General features: G+C 42.8%; 3 protein-coding genes across 4 annotated transcripts; 2 read left to right on the forward strand and 1 right to left on the reverse strand.

The window, feature by feature from the left end:
• The first annotated feature begins 712 nt into the window (after window positions 1-712).
• Window positions 713-8,441, forward strand: cnn1b (calponin 1, basic, smooth muscle, b). Its single transcript, XM_079281158.1, has 7 exons — window positions 713-963; window positions 5,214-5,335; window positions 5,505-5,571; window positions 6,092-6,229; window positions 6,615-6,731; window positions 7,068-7,214; window positions 8,195-8,441. Exons 1-7 carry the CDS (start codon window positions 904-906, stop codon window positions 8,435-8,437), a joined length of 894 nt encoding a protein of 297 aa, XP_079137284.1. The 5' UTR covers window positions 713-903; the 3' UTR covers window positions 8,438-8,441.
• A 3,001-nt stretch (window positions 8,442-11,442) lies between these two features.
• Window positions 11,443-12,602, reverse strand: elof1 (elongation factor 1). Of its 2 annotated transcripts, none has more exons than XM_079282020.1 (4): window positions 12,565-12,602; window positions 11,857-11,988; window positions 11,705-11,775; window positions 11,443-11,584 (listed from the first exon to the last, which is right to left on the reverse strand). In XM_079282020.1, the coding sequence occupies exons 2-4, from the start codon at window positions 11,970-11,972 to the stop codon at window positions 11,520-11,522; spliced, it is 252 nt and encodes an 83-aa protein (XP_079138146.1). In that variant the 5' UTR covers window positions 11,973-11,988; window positions 12,565-12,602; the 3' UTR covers window positions 11,443-11,519. The 2 variants fall into 2 exon arrangements, with proteins under 2 accessions (XP_079138146.1, XP_079138147.1); XM_079282021.1 differs by lacking the exon at window positions 12,565-12,602 and adding an exon at window positions 12,344-12,443.
• An 869-nt stretch (window positions 12,603-13,471) lies between these two features.
• tmem205 (transmembrane protein 205) lies at window positions 13,472-16,162 on the forward strand. The gene is made up of 4 exons (XM_079282381.1): window positions 13,472-13,599; window positions 14,710-14,818; window positions 15,184-15,347; window positions 15,436-16,162. The coding sequence occupies exons 1-4, from the start codon at window positions 13,579-13,581 to the stop codon at window positions 15,736-15,738; spliced, it is 597 nt and encodes a 198-aa protein (XP_079138507.1). The 5' UTR covers window positions 13,472-13,578; the 3' UTR covers window positions 15,739-16,162.
• Window positions 16,163-16,887: the final 725 nt, after the last annotated feature.

Here is a 16,887-nt window from a genome sequence, read left to right on the forward strand (position 1 = left end):
TATCCAAGGTTCCCAGAGGATAAATAACTTAACTTTTCATCTTGTCCCATCATCAGGTCAAACTTTTGTTCATGACCAAAAAACCCTGCATAACTAATGGCATTCCTATCAACCTCTGCAGATATTAGCAGATGCTAACAGGGTTGCTAACATTAAGCTCAAAGCACTGCTGTGCCAAAGTGTAGCCTTTCGGTAATGATTATTATTGTTGTAACTATTGTTACACCCATTATTATAATTTCGCCCAAGCAATAGTATTTTGATGTGCTGTTTTATTTTTTTAAAACATATTTTATATCATTGTAATATTTCTAGTTTTACTCTTAGGTGTATTGTAATATTTAATTGATCACAGGATATAATGTATTGTGACTTGTTTGTTATTGACGATGAAACGCGTTTCGAGGCCACGAGATCCAGCTGAACACATCAATGACATCACTTCAGCAAAGAGCATCTGAACGCCGGTGAAAAGCATCTCCGAGTGGAGATGGAAAAAGTGACACTGATTAAATCTAATACCCGAGCGGTGACATCACATCCCACACACCCCCTCGCTCCCCCCCGCCCCTCAGAAAAAAAAGAGGAGGCTGCGTCCTGATTGGACGGCGGGCCCGGGCCAATCAGAGAGCGCACACATGGGACGAGTTTAAAAAAAGATTCTGAAAAGTGTCGGAAGGTTGTCTCTTAAAAGCCTCACGAGCAGATCTCATTGCACTCGCGGCGAACACTTATTATTTTTTTTGGACATTTTTGAAAGAAATAAAGATACTCACGGACTTGTTCGGGACTTTTTCTGCGCGTCACCGTGCCCCCCACCTCGGACAGAGAGTTGTAAACGTGCTTCTCCGTTTTTAAAGCGCCTCCTCGGCTCCACTGTAAATAATACACGAGACTAACAGGATGACGACACACTTCAGGAGCGGACCTGTCTTCGGTCTGTCTGCCGAGGTCAAGAGTAAGGTAGGTTCACTTTCATTCCACACTTTCTGTGAAGTGTAATATTATTTATGTACCGAAAAAGACGCTGTTTCAGCTGGAGCGTCGAGTCCACCAAGTAACGTTGAGGTCAAGGGTCAACGAGGCCTGATGACGCACGCGGTAAACACTCTCAGTGGGCTTATTTTAACATTTTTTTGTCTTATTCGTAAATTATAACCATGAAAGACGAAGGTGGGGGTTCGTGGGCAGGTGGCTGATGCTCGGGCACACTGAGGTCCTTATATGGAGGTAGTGTGAGAGGTTTCTGGATGAAAGCGAGTGTGCTAGTTGTAGCCATGTTGGCTCGTGCCTCTTTACTTTAACAGGTTAGAAAAGGACGTAAATTAATAATGTGTGTGAGTGAGTGACATCATGGTCAATAGACTCACTCCTATTCCTTTTACTGAAGAAAACGTAGTTGTACCACAATGTCAAAATACTCCATTACAGGTGAAAGGCCTGCTTTCAAAATGTTACTTCCAGAAAAAGTGGAGGAATATTGCTCAGGTCTGTGTTAAATTGTTGCATATTATAATGTTAGATTATTATCTGTTGATGACTGAAGATGTAAGCACCGTTTTGATGTTTGCCAGGAGTCCAGTTGGAGCTAATTTAAACTGTATATGCTGTGAAAAATGCGTTTAACAATATGTTCATATGTGAAGTATCAATCCGTAAAGTACTATAGTGAAGTACAGTGTGTCCCTCTGAATCGCAGTGACGTAGCATCAATAGAAATATCTCAGATTTGGACCTAAATACTTTCTAGTTGCATCCCATCCCTGCATGGTGTCGTGCCAGCCTTATTTCCCAGCATTCACGCTGTCACCGTCCTGACAGGAAGTGTTAACACAGCCATTGTGAATATAATGCAGTGATTTCTCTGTCTCGTGACAGCAGTGACTCTGTACAGTGGGGTGAGTCAGAGCTGCCGACAGCCTGCTCAGGATGAGAAAGGTCAGCGTTCCAACTCCCAGATCACCATCATCATTGTCCTGGAGGGATGTGGTCTTTTCCCTGAATAGTGCCGTCTCTCATCGGGTCTTTCAGTGTTTTTTTTGCCGCCGGTGTGTGGCTGTATTGCTGCCTTTCCCCCCCCCCCACAAGTCGATTATACACACACGAGGGCAAGAGGAAGAAGTGTTTTCTGTAAGAGTAGGCGAGGGAATTAAATGTTTCGTTTGAGCCTTCGTGGGTTCATGCGTGGATGGTCATTTCCATCAGCGTGACTTCAGAGACCGACTCAGCAGAAACTACTTGGCGGGTACGGCGGCGTGATCTAATGGCCTTTTAAGGACCGACCGGGCTCTGCACTTGGAGATTGAGAAAGTGTCCCTTCTCTAAACAGTTTACATCGCGGTCCGGATTGACAAAACACTGCCCTGACAGAACGCAGGTGCACAGGGGATGGATGGCGCAGACGAAGCCGTGTTAGCGGCTTCGCACAGTGGATCCACTACATGGCGAAGACGCGATGTCAGACTGTGTCTTTGTTAGAGTATGAAGGGATTTCTGTTGATCGCTTTTAAACAGCCGGACAGGTGGATGTATTTACCCTCTACTCTGCGGTGGACCCCACATGGTCATATGCAATCGTTCAAATGGCCCCCTGAGATTCAGCATAGGCTGCGTGCACCCATACCTAAAGTAAGGCTATGTAACTTCTAAAAGTTAAAAATGAATTCATAATCCACCATTACTCAGTGCACTGAGGCGTTTTGCTGCTACAGTCATAGTCCGGTGTGACCAGTGAAGCCAATGAAGTGCCGTTACCTGCATTCTGTCTACTGACCAGCAGGGGGCGTTGACTCTGGTTGCAAAAAGAAGCTTGATTGTATAGAAGTCTATGAGAAAATGACTCTACTTCTCATTGATTTATTACCTCAGTCAACATGAGTTTATGGTCTCAATCTCTCGTTCCAAGTCTTCTTCAATACAGCATGATGTTGCCTTTGCTTTAGGGCGGGGCTACCTTGTGATTGACAGGTCTACCAGAGCCGTAAACGGTGTCTCTCCATCGCTCCGCCTCAGCCCAAATATGGTCACTTCTGTTCACTAGTTGCAAAAAAAAAGGCAAGATGGCGACGACCAAATCGCTGAGCTCGAGGCTTCGAGGCGTCAGTCCACAAACCAACGAGTGACGTCACGATGTCGACGTGCTCTTCGTTTAGACAGTCTGTGGGTGTGGCTAATGCTACTCTGCTATCTTTAGATATGCCTGTGTAACTGACATCGCATGACGTCACTGACTTTATGAGTATTCTCTACTGTTACACAGACAAATCTGTGCAAAGAATCTTGTTGGTAAGTGAACTCAGTAAACAGAGACGAGCAGCTTCTTGTGCTACCGTCACACTTTGTTTAACAAACGTGTCATAGTCTTGTTTTAGGTCGGAGTATCGTTAAAAACGTTGGTCTTGGTGTTGAGTTTCGCTCAGTAAAACGACCCCTTTTCTGCAACACCTCACGTAGAGAGTTATAGATAACGCAACGGTTTAGTTGAACAAAGAAGCCAAAGCTCTCAAATGTAAAATGTCGTCTACACACAAACAGCTGCACAATAACTTCCAGTAATTAGAATACAGTCAAAAATCTGCAAAATTTTGACTTGAATGAGGAAATAATTGCTTGAAAGAGCGAATAAACAAGATCATGACTTCAGTGCAGACTTGGACCACTTGAATAAATACACAAGTACTGTACCGAAGTAAGATTTTGAGGTACTCTAACACTTTATTGAGGATTTTCGTTTTGATACTTCTTGATATTTCGACACTATGAATGAATATGGCTTTCTTAATCTCAGAATCCCAGAACAACAACACCACCACCACCACCGTGGTTAAATCCAGCGGAGGACCTGTGGATCCCTTCCTGTCTCTCCAGGGGCTTGTCTGAGCACTCGACTCGCTGTAAAAGGGCAGATTGTGGAAAACCCAGTGGGAGAGAGGGAGAAATATGAGCCGGGCCGATCGGGGAAGACAAGTCGGTCAGAGGGAGAGGGAGGAGTGTTTTTCGGGGGGGGGGGGAACGGTTTCTCCCAAGTTTGGTGTGATGGTGTGGAAGCTCCGTGATCCCTGCTGCTTTAGAAATACTTGTTTGTGTTGGCTGCCGATCCCAGACTGTGAAGACTTATCGGCAGAACATTCAGGAGAAGGGGACGAGGGTGTGTGTGTGTGTGTGTGCGGTGGTGGGGGTGGTGGGGGGGGGCGCGGTGGCTCAAGCAGCCTTGAAACATCATGCCAGAATTCAAAGTATTAGGGGGCAACGTGTTTGTGCCAATAAGGAAATGCATGGAGAGAAGAGAGAGCGTGTTTCTCCATGCAGGAATGTCCACGGGGCTTTTTAATGTCCCCCCCCCGTTCCCTTTGTACGCCTCATCTCAAACAATTTCTTTATTCTACAGTAAGACTTTCAAAGATGGCACAGGATTAGGATTGTGCCGTCTCTTATGAGAAAAGGTGTGCAAGACCAGGGTTATATTTAGTTCCTGAAAACCTGGCATGAAGTATGTATTACACTGAAGTACAGCCTTCAGTGTGCGTGTATCTTTTTTAAAGATTTGTATATTGTGACTGACATTGTCTACCGTCTACTATTGCACCACCCCTCCATAGAATCTCACCCTATTTTCCCCAAATCATTATGAAAAGGGTAACTATTTTATGTGTGTATATTTTCTGGAATTAACTAATTGATTTGTTGCCAATTATAGGGGAAGTGAAACAATTTCCAATTATTTAATTCCAATTAACTGCTACATGAAAGTCTTTTTTCAGTGTACGTGTATTTACTTTTGTTTTAATAGAGCGTTTTTTTAAATTAGATTTCTGCTGTATGTTTCCTTATGAATGAATTTCATCTTTCTATTCAGGACATTTTTGAAAATTCCGCGGAAATTATACAGTTTTGTAAAAAAGTGTTACCGTTTAATAAAAAATGCCACATTTGACACATGGAAAGGATCTTCCACAGGACAATACTTGACACGGTGCGATGCCCACATTGACACTTTTTGTTCTTCCACAAGAGTTAAAAGTGGTGAACTGTGCATCGTTCTTTTATTTATTTTTTAAATTTGTCGGTTTTCCGTTGCTCAAGAAGTTCGCTCTGGTGACTAAGGGGTCACGGAGAGTCCGATCGGCTGACGTCAGCTGTCGCTTTGAAACAAAACTGAACATAAAACACAAAAGTTCAACCTCACGTTTGACCTCTGACCCCCCCCCCCCCAGCTTGCAGGGAAGTACGACCACCAGAAGGAAGAGGAGCTGAGGCTGTGGATTCAGGATGTGACGGGCAAGAGGATAGGGGACGGCTTCATGGAGAGTCTGAAGGACGGGGTCCTGCTGTGCGAGTGAGTGAATGGAGACAACGAGAAGGATGCTTGTAGCACGGGAACATTAAATCAACCTTTCTAATAATACCGATACCATTATTATTATTATTATTATTATTATTATTATTATTAGAGATTCCTTCTTAAAAATGTAACTTCCTTGAACTTTGTGTCTCTTTCGTTGTAGACTCATTAATGTGCTCCATCCGGGTTCTGTGAGAAAGGTCAGCAGCTCCACTCAAAACTGGCACCAGGTAATGCAGCCGCTCTGTGGAAGGGAAGAAAAAGAAGCCGTTTGTGTTCTGTGAGCCTCAGAGTCACGGTCCTCCTCCAGGACATGTGGAACGTAGTTAAAGTAGCCGCCGTATCAAATGATGCAAATCTCAACTGAAAAAATCCCCCCTGTGATATCAACACTTGATCATAAACAAGAAAGCAAATACAAATATTTCCAGAAATGTCAAACTATTCAGTCGACCAATTTCAGTCCCGATACAGATACCCACCTCGGCCGATGTTTAATTAACAAGCTGCATGCCTCATTCTGTGGAAGTGACTGGCATCATTCTCTTCTGTGGAAGGCTTGACGTAAACATTGCTTTCCTTACTTTGTAACACAACGGCGTCCCGTACCAGATCCGGCTATTTGAGTCGGCATCGGACAGACGTTCTGTATCAGTGCAGCTCTGCTCAGGACTTTACGTCAGATGTCAAAATAGACGCTCTTCTCAACGAGCTCCGTTGTCTGGTTTTTTTCTCTTCTTTTTCCTCCAGCTGGAGAACATAGGGAATTTTGTCCGCGCGATCACAGTGTACGGCCTGAGGCCAGATGACATCTTCGAGGCCAACGATCTGTTTGAAAATGTCAACCACACTCAGGTCCAGAGCACGCTCATCGCTCTGGCTGGACTGGTGAGGACACACACACACACACACACACACACACACACACTCACACTCCATCTGTTGTAGGACAGACTGATGTTGGTGCTTTACTCACAATCTGAACGTAACTGAATGAGAGAATCGGGTGCAATCATCAAACACGAGAGTAACTGTTTTCTAATTGATAGCCTAAAGAAAACATGAGTATTAACAATGATGCACAGAAGTATATCCTGATAATCGCATGCATGCTGCAGCCACCAGCCTACCTGTGTGAGTGCTTTGTGCTGCGTAGACTAGGACTACAGTATGGCAACTGCAGAATAATAATAAAAACAATATGGGTACGAAGAATGCACTCTGATTACCACCGGTTTCCCTTCCGTCTCTGCCACCTCTCGCTCTCGCTCAGGCCAGGTCCAATGGTTTCCACTCCAAGTACGACTTGGGAGTGAAGTACGCTGAGAAGCAGGAGCGGCGCTTCGCTCCGGAGAAGCTCAAGGAGGGACGCAACATCATCGGGCTGCAGGTCAGAGCAGCGGAAATAATAAATAAACCTGGAATCCACTGCTTTTTATCAGCACGCTTTCTCACAGGGTTGTAGGCGCATGTGTGTCCAGAGATGCTCTGCCGGCCAAGTGGGTTCATATTGTACCCGCTGCTGGACTTCATGCTGAATATATCTTCACAGAAACCTCTTAATTGAGTCGTCTCTTACCTGCCCTGCATGTGGAATAATAACACACTCATGGGAATTTTTGCCATCATCGGTGTGATCTGAAGGGGGGGGGGGGAACACTGGGTTGGGGCCTAAACGTTGTGTGTTTGCAGCTCTGTAACTCGCTGCGTTTCGCTCCGTCTCCAGATGGGCACCAACCAGTTCGCCAGCCAAAAGGGCATGACCTCCTACGGCACACGGCGCCACCTGTATGACTCCAAGATGGCCATGGAGACCCCTTTGGACCAATCTACCATCAGCCTCCAGATGGGCACCAACAAGGGAGCCAGCCAGGTGAGTTGATTTTAAAGGGCGAGGCTTCTGTTATTCTATGCTTTGTCGTCAGCACATCCCATAAAAAAAACACACCTGTACGCACGCTGTGAGCAGAGATGAGTCGAAACAGTTGGTTGACGTAGTTCGCTGACATTAGTTAACAAACTTGGAATAGTTAGCTAAAAGCGTCCCATAAACAGCTACAAGTATTGAATAAATTGCTAAAATAGATATAGAATAATTAATAAACAGAAGTTTTCCTACACAATTTCAACTACCACTCAAAGTGGTAGCAGTATGAAAAAAAACTACACTATAACTGCTACAAAAGCTCGATTCGTTACAGGTTTTAGGTTAGTTAAGGTAGATAGTGCTGTTAATAATTCTGATTTCGTATGAAGAGGTTCGTTTCGTACACTGAGAACAAAACGCTGATGATTCAAAGGGAACCAAAAAAGGCAAAGATCCCTCTGAGCAACCGTTGAATGAGAACCGAAGAAATCAGCAGTCATTGGTGAAAGAAACTGGAAGCTGAGCATCAAAATGTGCGTGGCTTTAAGTAAGAACCGGTTCCTGTTTTAGTGTCTCATGCACAATCATTGACCTCATAACAAGCCTGAATATTAGCAGGTGTGTTGCTTTAGCAAAGCTCTTCTTCAAACTTCACAATGGAAATAGAAGGTCAGCTGAACAAACCTCTTCCAGTAGACTGCAGAGGGCTTCCCAAAAATCTTTAGTCCAGTCGCACCGTTGAATAGCTTTTCTGGAGTCATGCAACCCTGTAGGGACATGGACTCAGTGGAGGTTTTAATCATTTGATTCTCCTTCTTTTGAGACCAAAACTATTTCAAATGTAGATAATACATATGTTGTCTGAATTATACTTTTTAAATTGTCTTTACATCTGTGAAAAATATTAAAGGAGAGAAGAAAAGACTCCAATATAACAGGATTATGAACGGTAATGTATATCTTTATGCCCCCCCCCCACCCCGCAGGCCGGCATGACCGCCCCGGGGAGCAGGAGGCTTATCTTCAACAAGAAGCTTGACCTGGAGAACTGTGACACCACCACCATCTCCCTGCAGATGGGCACCAACAAAGTGGCCTCGCAGCAGGGCATGACCGCCTACGGCCAGCCCCGCCAGGTCTACGACAACAAGTACTGCACCAACCCCACCGAGGCCAACTGCAACAACGGGAGCGAGGCGGAGTTCGACGGCTACCAGTACTCTGACTAAGAGAACCATAGCCCCCCCCCCCCTCCCTCCTCTTTGCTTAACTTCAGACAACCAACCACAGCGGTCTTTGTGACCATCGAACCTACCAGACTGTTATTTTTACGACCGACCGACGTCGTCTTCGTTCCGCGGCGTCTTTCTAACCGTACTTTTACTCTTCGGAATTTATTGTTCGTCTTTCCGTGAATAAAAGGAAAGAATAGTGTTTGCACTGACCTTACGTCAAAGATTTCATGCAGCGGCCAACCTCTGTATCACGTTGCTCTGATGGATTTTGTTAGACATACCCAACCAACGCTCTGATTTAATGACCTTTGCTATTTATCGATTTGTTTTTTGCTACATACTTTAATTGAAATTAGATTTTTAATTTTAACTGCTGACACCCCCTCGCCTCACCTCCCTACCCTTCCAATCCAGTTTGAGCACTGACTAAGCAGAATTTAAAGGAAAGAAGTGACGTTGGTGCTATTGAACTTTTTCGACCCATCCGGACCCGGGAGTCCACCTCGGGACGACACGGAAAGATCCGGCGGTTTCCCGCAGACTGAGCCGAGGGCCGGCGATGCGGGAGGACTCGTAGCTTTGTGCGGACATTGCTTTTGTTTTGTGAGCACCAACTGTCATGTTTACCAGCCTGCACAGACGACCCACCATTTGTTTTTTTATGGGGCTAATTTAGATTGCGTTGTTGCGCATGTGCATCTTTTTAAAGGAGGTGTTGAGGGGAAGAGAATAGATGCATTTTGATAAAGTACAAGAGCAAATAGGTGTTGTGGTGTGTGTATATAGTTTGAAGTGAGGGTAAACTTAGTCACCAGTAGTCTTTGTCCTGTTCTTTCGTTGGCTTTTGTGCTGCTCGCCTCGTTAGTAAGCAGTGGTGGAGTTTAATGAAGTACTTCTGCTAAGTACAAATTTGAGGTACTTTGCTTGAGTATTTCCATTTGAAATGGACTCTGATGATTATTTTGTACTTTTTAATCTACTGAACTTATTTGTCAGTTATAGTAACTTTACAAGATACAATTTTACAAATGAGGTTGTAATAATAATATAATAAGTAGAATAGCATTAAATAAATAAATAAATTAACATTTTTAATGAACAAGTCTATTCATTTTGTTTTAAATCGGGTATTTCTGCACAGGCTCCACTAATATTAGAATTATACCATTTGGATTGTTTCTGACTCCTGTGGTCCAATCATTTCCAGAGTCGAGTCCAAAAGTCAAAATGTATTGCAAAATAAGATGGATGTAATTATTTACTAAATTCACATATTTATCCATCTTAAAATTCCACTTTAATTGATATTTGTTGCTATTTAGCTTTCAACAACGTTGTCGTTTTGCTCACCCGCTCGCTGCACACACGGACGAGTTCTGTTCATTGAAGGAAGGTGATTTAAGAAAGAAAAAGGCCAACTTTTAATCCTCTGAATCAGGATTTTGTCCAAGATTGTCTTTTTTTCTAATTTAGGGTGACGTCAAGAAATATGGCAGACATTCGAAAGCCTCCAATAGAAGCTTCAAATGTAAAAAAACAACAAGCACTCGGTGCAGCACTTAACGTTTCAATGCTGGACTTGTAACGGGTATTTTAACACTTATGGTATCCTCGAGTAAAGTATCTGAGTACTTCATCCTCCACTGATGTCAATATCAGCGTAGACCCTGGTGCCTGTACTACCTGATGATTGCTCAGTGAATCATGCCAAATATCCAGATGAGATTCTCGTTTTTAAAATTTTCGTCGTCATACTGTTGAAACCCACCGAATGCTTTGAATGTAATGTTAGCGGAGGGTTACAGGATTCATTTAACACACTAGAAAGCAGTAATGTGCATTCATAAAAGCTTCAGAGGAGTCTCGGGCACCTAGTCGAGTGCTTCACATCAAAACCTCCGCATTTCTTTGTGAAATCTTCGGATGTATCGGCTCCCAATTACTGTCAGAATTAGGTGTTAAAGAAGCTTCATGTGTGTGTTCATGTGCTGAATGGGCCAATAGATCGGAGCTCTTCAGTTGTTCAGCAACAAAGGAGTCGCAGCCACGATGAGGACATGTAGCAGTGTGCCATCTAGTGGAAGAAAAGCACTTGTACAATCCATCAAACGTCTGAACATTCCCTTTTTTTTATTCAATCAAATGTAGTTTTTTTTTTTAGTTCCCTGTGATGTCGGCAATGTTGAGTGACTGTATCGTAACATTTCACTTTAATGTGTTTGCTTTGTTTCAACATTGTTCAAACGTTACATCTTCGCTAACCTCTTGACCTTTTTGTTTTTATTTCTATACGCGTTCACTAAACATGACTGTGCAATAAAAAAACACTTGAAAAAAATATGGTTCTCATTTATTTTTCTCATTACCTAAAAATACACGGTAGATGTGAAATACATATACGTATTAGTAGTGAAAGTACATGACTGATTTAAAAAAAGGGAAAATAATCAAATCTCTCTCTATGGATTCATTTTTAAGTTTAAACTGTCGAAACCTTTGTTGGATATATATATATATCCAACAAACAAAGGTTGACAGTTTAAACTTAAAAATGAATCCAACAAAATGGTTCAGTGCATTAGAGACTGGGTGAAAACCAGAAAAACTACTTCCACAAAAGTAACACACTTTATCATCTACTGATTACAACGACCTAAAGACCAGACATTTGTCATATTATTTATCAATAAACACAAAGAATAACGATTGAGGACATGGAATGTAACACTGATGGTCAGTTACATTTTCAATTTAAATTCTAAGACAATTTTGTCGGAATAAAAGAGAAAACATTAAAGAAACTGAATTTAAAGAACGTTTACACTGAGAACTGTGAGGGAGACAAAACATGGCAACTCTCTGGCCCAGCCAGAGGACTGTTGCATGCTCTGCAAGCCACACTGCAGCAAAATCAAACCGACCAGCGTCTCATGCAAAAACACAAAGCTGCTGTAGTTTTGTGAAGATTTTGCTACACTGTGCTAGCGGAACAGGGCTGAATTTAATGGACCAATCACAGGGGAGAAGTGTAAGTGAGTGAGGTTGGAGGGAAGGGGAGAGTCACAGGAAAACATGACTATTGATTGGCTGATTCACAGGCATCGATCCAATCGCTGTAAACATCCACCGGCTCAGACAGATCTGATGGGAACAGGGTTAAGGGGCATTCCAATAAAAAACAAACCACTCGCTCCACGTGTTTTAAAACCTGACTTTATACATCATTTAATTCCACAAAACAATTGATCAAAAAAAGGATACAGGTAATCGGAGTCTGGAACTCCTCCAAGCAAACACTGCACGATATAATTCCTGTGTTGCGGGTTCGTTCCCTGTGAAACAGTTCGTATGTTAGTGCTGTGGCTCATGGTGCGCACGTCTCTATTTCTGTCTGCACTTTTATGTCTACTCACATTTTGACATCGCAGGATTTCTCGTGATTACAAAACGGGCACGTGAACTGGACGTCCAGGTTGCCAGTCATCTTTTTCTTTGGAGGTGGCTTTCTCTTTGACTTCCTGCGCCCCATTTGTAATGTTGTGTGGCTGCAAAAAGAACAAAACAAAAAAACTGTTAAGAGACATTACCAGACACTTACACACTCACGGTAGGTACAGTATTAGTTCCATTGCTTTGCACCTATACTAAACAATATAACTACACACAAGCAGCCATTATGATAAGATAGTCATTATAACCAGTAATGGCTGCTTACCTGGCTCATAACGCAGGTAACGTTCAAATCACTGGACCAAAACTAACAGACCTGTGACTACATTTCACCTTTTCCTCGTGGATAATAACTCTGCCTCTAATACACACAGTCAAATCTGAATTATGCTTTATTACAGCCACGTTATCAGTCTACAGCTACAACCGCAGCCGAATAAATCAACTTACGTCAGACCGGATCAGAATATCACTTGAGCTGAAGCGCCAATAAGCTATTGCTACACGCTAGCAAGCTAACTCGCTAACATGCTACCTGGTGGGTAAAGACGTATGAGATTAAAAAAAAAGGAAGCTTGTGATAAACGACTTTGAAGGTAAAACGTCAAACTGAAGTGCGTGTGTTGTGGGTTGTGTTATTTCGCATTTGTTTAATGGTGTGTCTGTCCTACCAGAGGGATGTCAGCAGCGGAGGATGCTCTGTGTATTCAACTTCATCCGGGTACTGCATTCATTCTGGGCTGTGATTGGCTGAGAGGTGGAGACTGATAGCGTCATGTATCCAATAGTGTGTCTCTCCTTCTCAATTAACTCCCTCCTCTGGTGATGGTCCAAACGTGACATCCTTCAAATCATACAACCTCAGATATATATATATATATAGTAGAGATGAATAGATGAAAATAAATCCCATTTAGCTATCCTGGCAACTGTAATATAACTGAATAATTTTGAATATTCTCTTGATTATTCAAATGAGATAAAGTGATGAATTGTCATGGTTGAGCCGGCTGATAAAAGGTTTCTCCTCCCAAAAAAATGATGAAAGGTCTGAGCCACATTAAGTTGAGGTTAAAATGGAATGAACAAAATAAGTCTGATAGTGTGTCACAGAAATAAGTGAAACCTCAAGTAGAAATACGCTGCGGCAGATAAAGAAACTGTTGCTAAGAACTGATGAGGTGCTGAAGTGTTTGAATTTCAGAATTATTTTTTTTTTATCAAAGATGTATTATTATTTTATTATTATTATTGTTATTGTTGTTGTTGTGGCGTCCTGTGATGTGTACTATCCAATAATTAATTGGTGGCTATTTCTTTATCTTGGTCAGGCTACATTTTTGATACTTAATGTGTTATTATTATTAAACTGAAATCGAAGATAGTAACGTTTCGTAACAAAGCCATGACAAAGAAGGTCGTCATCAAAACAGACAAGCATGTCACATATTTAAGTAGAGAGTAAAACCCAAAGTAAGGGCGGGACAGTGAAAGAAAACATCAACCACAACTGTGGCTGTAAAGTACTTAAATATTAATTTTCAAAGAATGCTATTGGTCCGTCTCGCAATGAGAGGCGGGGCTTGTTGACACAATGATATGACAGAGGAAGTGGCTCGGCTGAACTTTGGATCGTACTTGTGTTGTTATTCATTTGCATTTGGCGTTGCAAACTAACGTTACCGATGGACGTCACGGAAAGCAAGGTAAGTGCAGGTGTGTATGACGTAGATAACTGTCCGTCTCGTGGTGAAATGCTAATTGGAGAGAGCAACTCTGCGGACGACATAAAACTTGTGTACCCCTCCCCCCCCCCCAGCTCTGAAGCTACAGCTGGTTAGCTGGTCAGTTCCAGATGGAAACAGTGTTAAAGTGAGCTGTTGTTGACAGAAACTATAGGTCCGCTGCTTCTCTTTAGTATATTTACCTTTATCGCCACATGCAAATGAGTTCAGAGATGCGTGTAGAGGCATTAATGTCATTGTTAGTGAATTGCGAAATGTGTTTTTCGCTGCTCTGCCTTCTGCACCGTTATCTCATTCTGGAGACTTATCAGGTCTGTTGCATGTGTGGAGCAGCAGGCTGAGAAAGATGCACGAGACCTTTATCTCAGAGCCCCAGTCCTTGTGTGTGTGTGTGTGTGAGAGAGTGTGTGGTCCTGCCATATCTAACCGCTAAAAAAATATATAGATGTGAAATTGTTTTTATCAGGATAATGTACTTTATATTTGCCATTTGCCGTACAGTATATATGTGATTGACAGTACTGTTTATGCAGCTCTACCTCCTCCAAAGAAAATCCCAAATAAGTCTATTTGAATATTTGGATTTCTGATATTGGAGTTTGTTCATATGTTCCGAAGACGTTTAACAGGGACGTTGACCTCTGACCCCTCAAACCTAAGTGACATCACTATGTGGGACAACATACTTCACTTTTTGGTGAACAAAAGTAATATGCATTTTTTTTTTTTTCAAGCCCATAAGGTTTTCGGGTCCAAATGGTTAACATGTAAAAGACTCTTAAGATCGTCTTATGGTAGTAACAGTGTGGTCAGAATTATACTTTCTATATTGTGTCACGTCATCAGATGTGCACGCCCTGTTTGTCGCTAAAGCAACAGCTGCCACGTCATTACCTTTCTACATATTTGGTTTATTAAGGTCAGGAAAAAAAACAAAAAATGTGCAATGATTATTTGTACTCGTACAGCTGTGAGGTCCATTGTCCCCCAATGAGGAAGTAAAGCCAAAGACAGCTAAACAGAAGGGTTAACGGAGGCTAACTGTGTATTTATTCGATGTATTTTTTGCAGATTGAAACTATGGCAACAGAGGGGGTGCCCGCGGACTTGGTCAAAGTTCTTCACCTGCTGGTGCTCTCCTTCTCCTGGGGTATGCAGGTCTGGGTCTCCTTCATAGCAGGTGGGAGCACAAACACAAGAGATGGCTGCAACTGAGCCTGTCACGATAATTGTGTTATCGACTCTTTGTAATATATATGAACATGAGCTTGATCGTTTTGATGTTATTGACGTATCGTACGATATATGGACATGACCGTTAGAATCAAAAGTTCATTGCTCTTTAAAAGGGTGTACTTGCATTTGTTACGCTTGCATTTTATCATTAGAACAGCGGCATAAAATGACAATATTATCATTTGTCTCAATTATTTCTGGGACAATATGTCGTTCCTACAGAAGTAGTTATGGTGACAGGTCTAGCATTCCTGCTTCACGAGGGCATAACTTTGACCCCTGTCCTGGATCTCGATGTCTGTGCTGCAGGTTTTGCATTGGTGCGGCAGGTGAGTCGGCACACCTTTGGCCTGGTGCAGAGCAAGCTCTTCCCTCTGTACTTCTACTGTCTGCTGGGCAGCAGCGGGGTCAGCCTGGCCGTGTACGGCATATACCACCCCAGGGAGCTGCTGGACTGGCACGAGAGCGTGCAGGTCAGACACAACACTTTTTCAAAGTACTTTAAAAAAGAAAAAAAAATCACATTTGCATGTAAATCATCGGCATCTTCCCGTGTTGCAGATGGTCCTGTATTTCGTGGCGCTGGTCACGGCAGGCCTGAACGCCCAGTGGTTGGGCCCGGCGGCCACCGAGGTGATGTTCCAGATGAGGGAGGTGGAGACGGAGCACAGCCTCGGGGACCAGATCGGCCTGGGCAGCCAGAAGGAAGCTTACGCCAAACTCCGAGAGCAGGACCCCAAGTACAAGGCCTACAAGCGCACGTTTGGCCGCTACCACGGCTTGTCCCAGCTCTGCAACCTGATGGGGTTCATCTGCACCACAACTAACTTGATCTACACGGCTCTGAATTTATCCACCATTTAGAGAGGGCTAGGTTTAATCCAGTGGACTTGAGTTAAAAACGCCCCAATTCCAGAGTTTTGCTTTCCTGCTGCAGCAGAGTCTTTATGAGGGAGAATGCCTTTGTTGCTATTTAGCATCCCCAAAATAAAAACCCCACCATTGCTGTTTTCCTTTATCCATCAGCACTTTTCATCCAGTCAATCGTCTGTCTCAATGTGCTCATGATCACACCCCCTGTTAAGAACAAAATGTATAAAAAAAAGACTCATACCTCAGTTACTGTGTGGGCAGTTTCCTCACATCCCCAGCAGGGGGCGCTGTTTGGACGCAGGTGTATTCAGAGAAAAGTTCGTTGCTGATGTTGCAGCATAGATTAGTGCATTTGTATTTGTCAAATATTGTGTTTCCTGATATTTTAATAAAGAATAAATGGTAATTTGATCAACTCATGTGATTGTTCTTTCATGTGCATCCGCTTTTATTTTGTTGAGTTCTGTACCACATGTTTGACGTGTCATGATCATTCTGCTCTGAAACCAAACACTTTTTTATTTTTTATTGTTGGATTGGTTTGGAAATAAATTGTTCTTCTAATCCTCATAGATCCACGTCGATGAGAGAACCCAGGCCCAAACAGACAGCTCCTGGATTTAGAATAGAAAAGGTTTTAATTGAATTACCGGTGACGCACATGTTTTTTTTTGAGAGGGACCAGCCTTGAAAGCAGAGAACACTGCTTCACTGGCGAGCTACAGGATGAGAGAGGCATGCACTGTTGCAGCTACAACATCAGCGCTCATGGATTATAATCGAGACATTTCAGGATAATAAGCAGGGACTGAAAGTTGAGTTTTGTTCCCCAAATGCTTATTCATCTTGGCCTTTTTAAAGATGGTTTCTCTATCTGCCATCAGTAATAATTGAATGTGATTTATTTATTTTGCTTTCTGGTTTATAGATGCAGTATGGAACAATTCGCTCTGAAAGCGGTCTGGTCCACCTTGCTGACATTGTGTTACAGTATGTTGTTGTCAGTTTGTAGAATGCACAAGGAAGTTAGTCCAAGTGTCTCAACATCTTGAAACTCAGGACTGTCTTTAACCGTCCGGACAAGTTTCCTGCTGCATGGCATCAGGAAAGACAGTAAACCCGGTTTTACCAAAGAACAAG

This window comes from Melanostigma gelatinosum (assembly GCF_949748355.1).
Source record: "Melanostigma gelatinosum genome assembly, chromosome: 13".
In the NCBI taxonomy this organism is placed as follows: Eukaryota; Metazoa; Chordata; class Actinopteri; order Perciformes; family Zoarcidae; genus Melanostigma; species Melanostigma gelatinosum.

What these genes read in the sequence shown, in the direction of transcription:
- cnn1b (XM_079281158.1), top strand. Translation starts at nt 904, where the DNA reads ATGACGACACACTTCAGGAGCGGACCTGTCTTCGGTCTGTCTGCCGAG. An exon ending in CTGCCGAGGTCAAGAGTAAG is followed by an intron (nt 964 to 5,213) that starts GTAGGTTCACTT and finishes CCCCCCCCCCAG; the next exon opens with CTTGCAGGGAAGTACGACCA. An exon ending in GCAACATCATCGGGCTGCAG is followed by an intron (nt 6,732 to 7,067) that starts GTCAGAGCAGCG and finishes CTCCGTCTCCAG; the next exon opens with ATGGGCACCAACCAGTTCGC.
- elof1 (XM_079282020.1), bottom strand. Translation starts at nt 11,972, where the DNA reads ATGGGGCGCAGGAAGTCAAAGAGAAAGCCACCTCCAAAGAAAAAGATG. An exon ending in AAATCCTGCGATGTCAAAAT is followed by an intron (nt 11,776 to 11,856) that starts GTGAGTAGACAT and finishes ACTGTTTCACAG; the next exon opens with GGAACGAACCCGCAACACAG. An exon ending in GTTCCAGACTCCGATTACCT is followed by an intron (nt 11,585 to 11,704) that starts GTATCCTTTTTT and finishes TGTTCCCATCAG; the next exon opens with ATCTGTCTGAGCCGGTGGAT.
- tmem205 (XM_079282381.1), top strand. Translation starts at nt 13,579, where the DNA reads ATGGACGTCACGGAAAGCAAG. An exon ending in CTGGGTCTCCTTCATAGCAG is followed by an intron (nt 14,819 to 15,183) that starts GTGGGAGCACAA and finishes TCTGTGCTGCAG; the next exon opens with GTTTTGCATTGGTGCGGCAG. An exon ending in ACTGGCACGAGAGCGTGCAG is followed by an intron (nt 15,348 to 15,435) that starts GTCAGACACAAC and finishes CCCGTGTTGCAG; the next exon opens with ATGGTCCTGTATTTCGTGGC.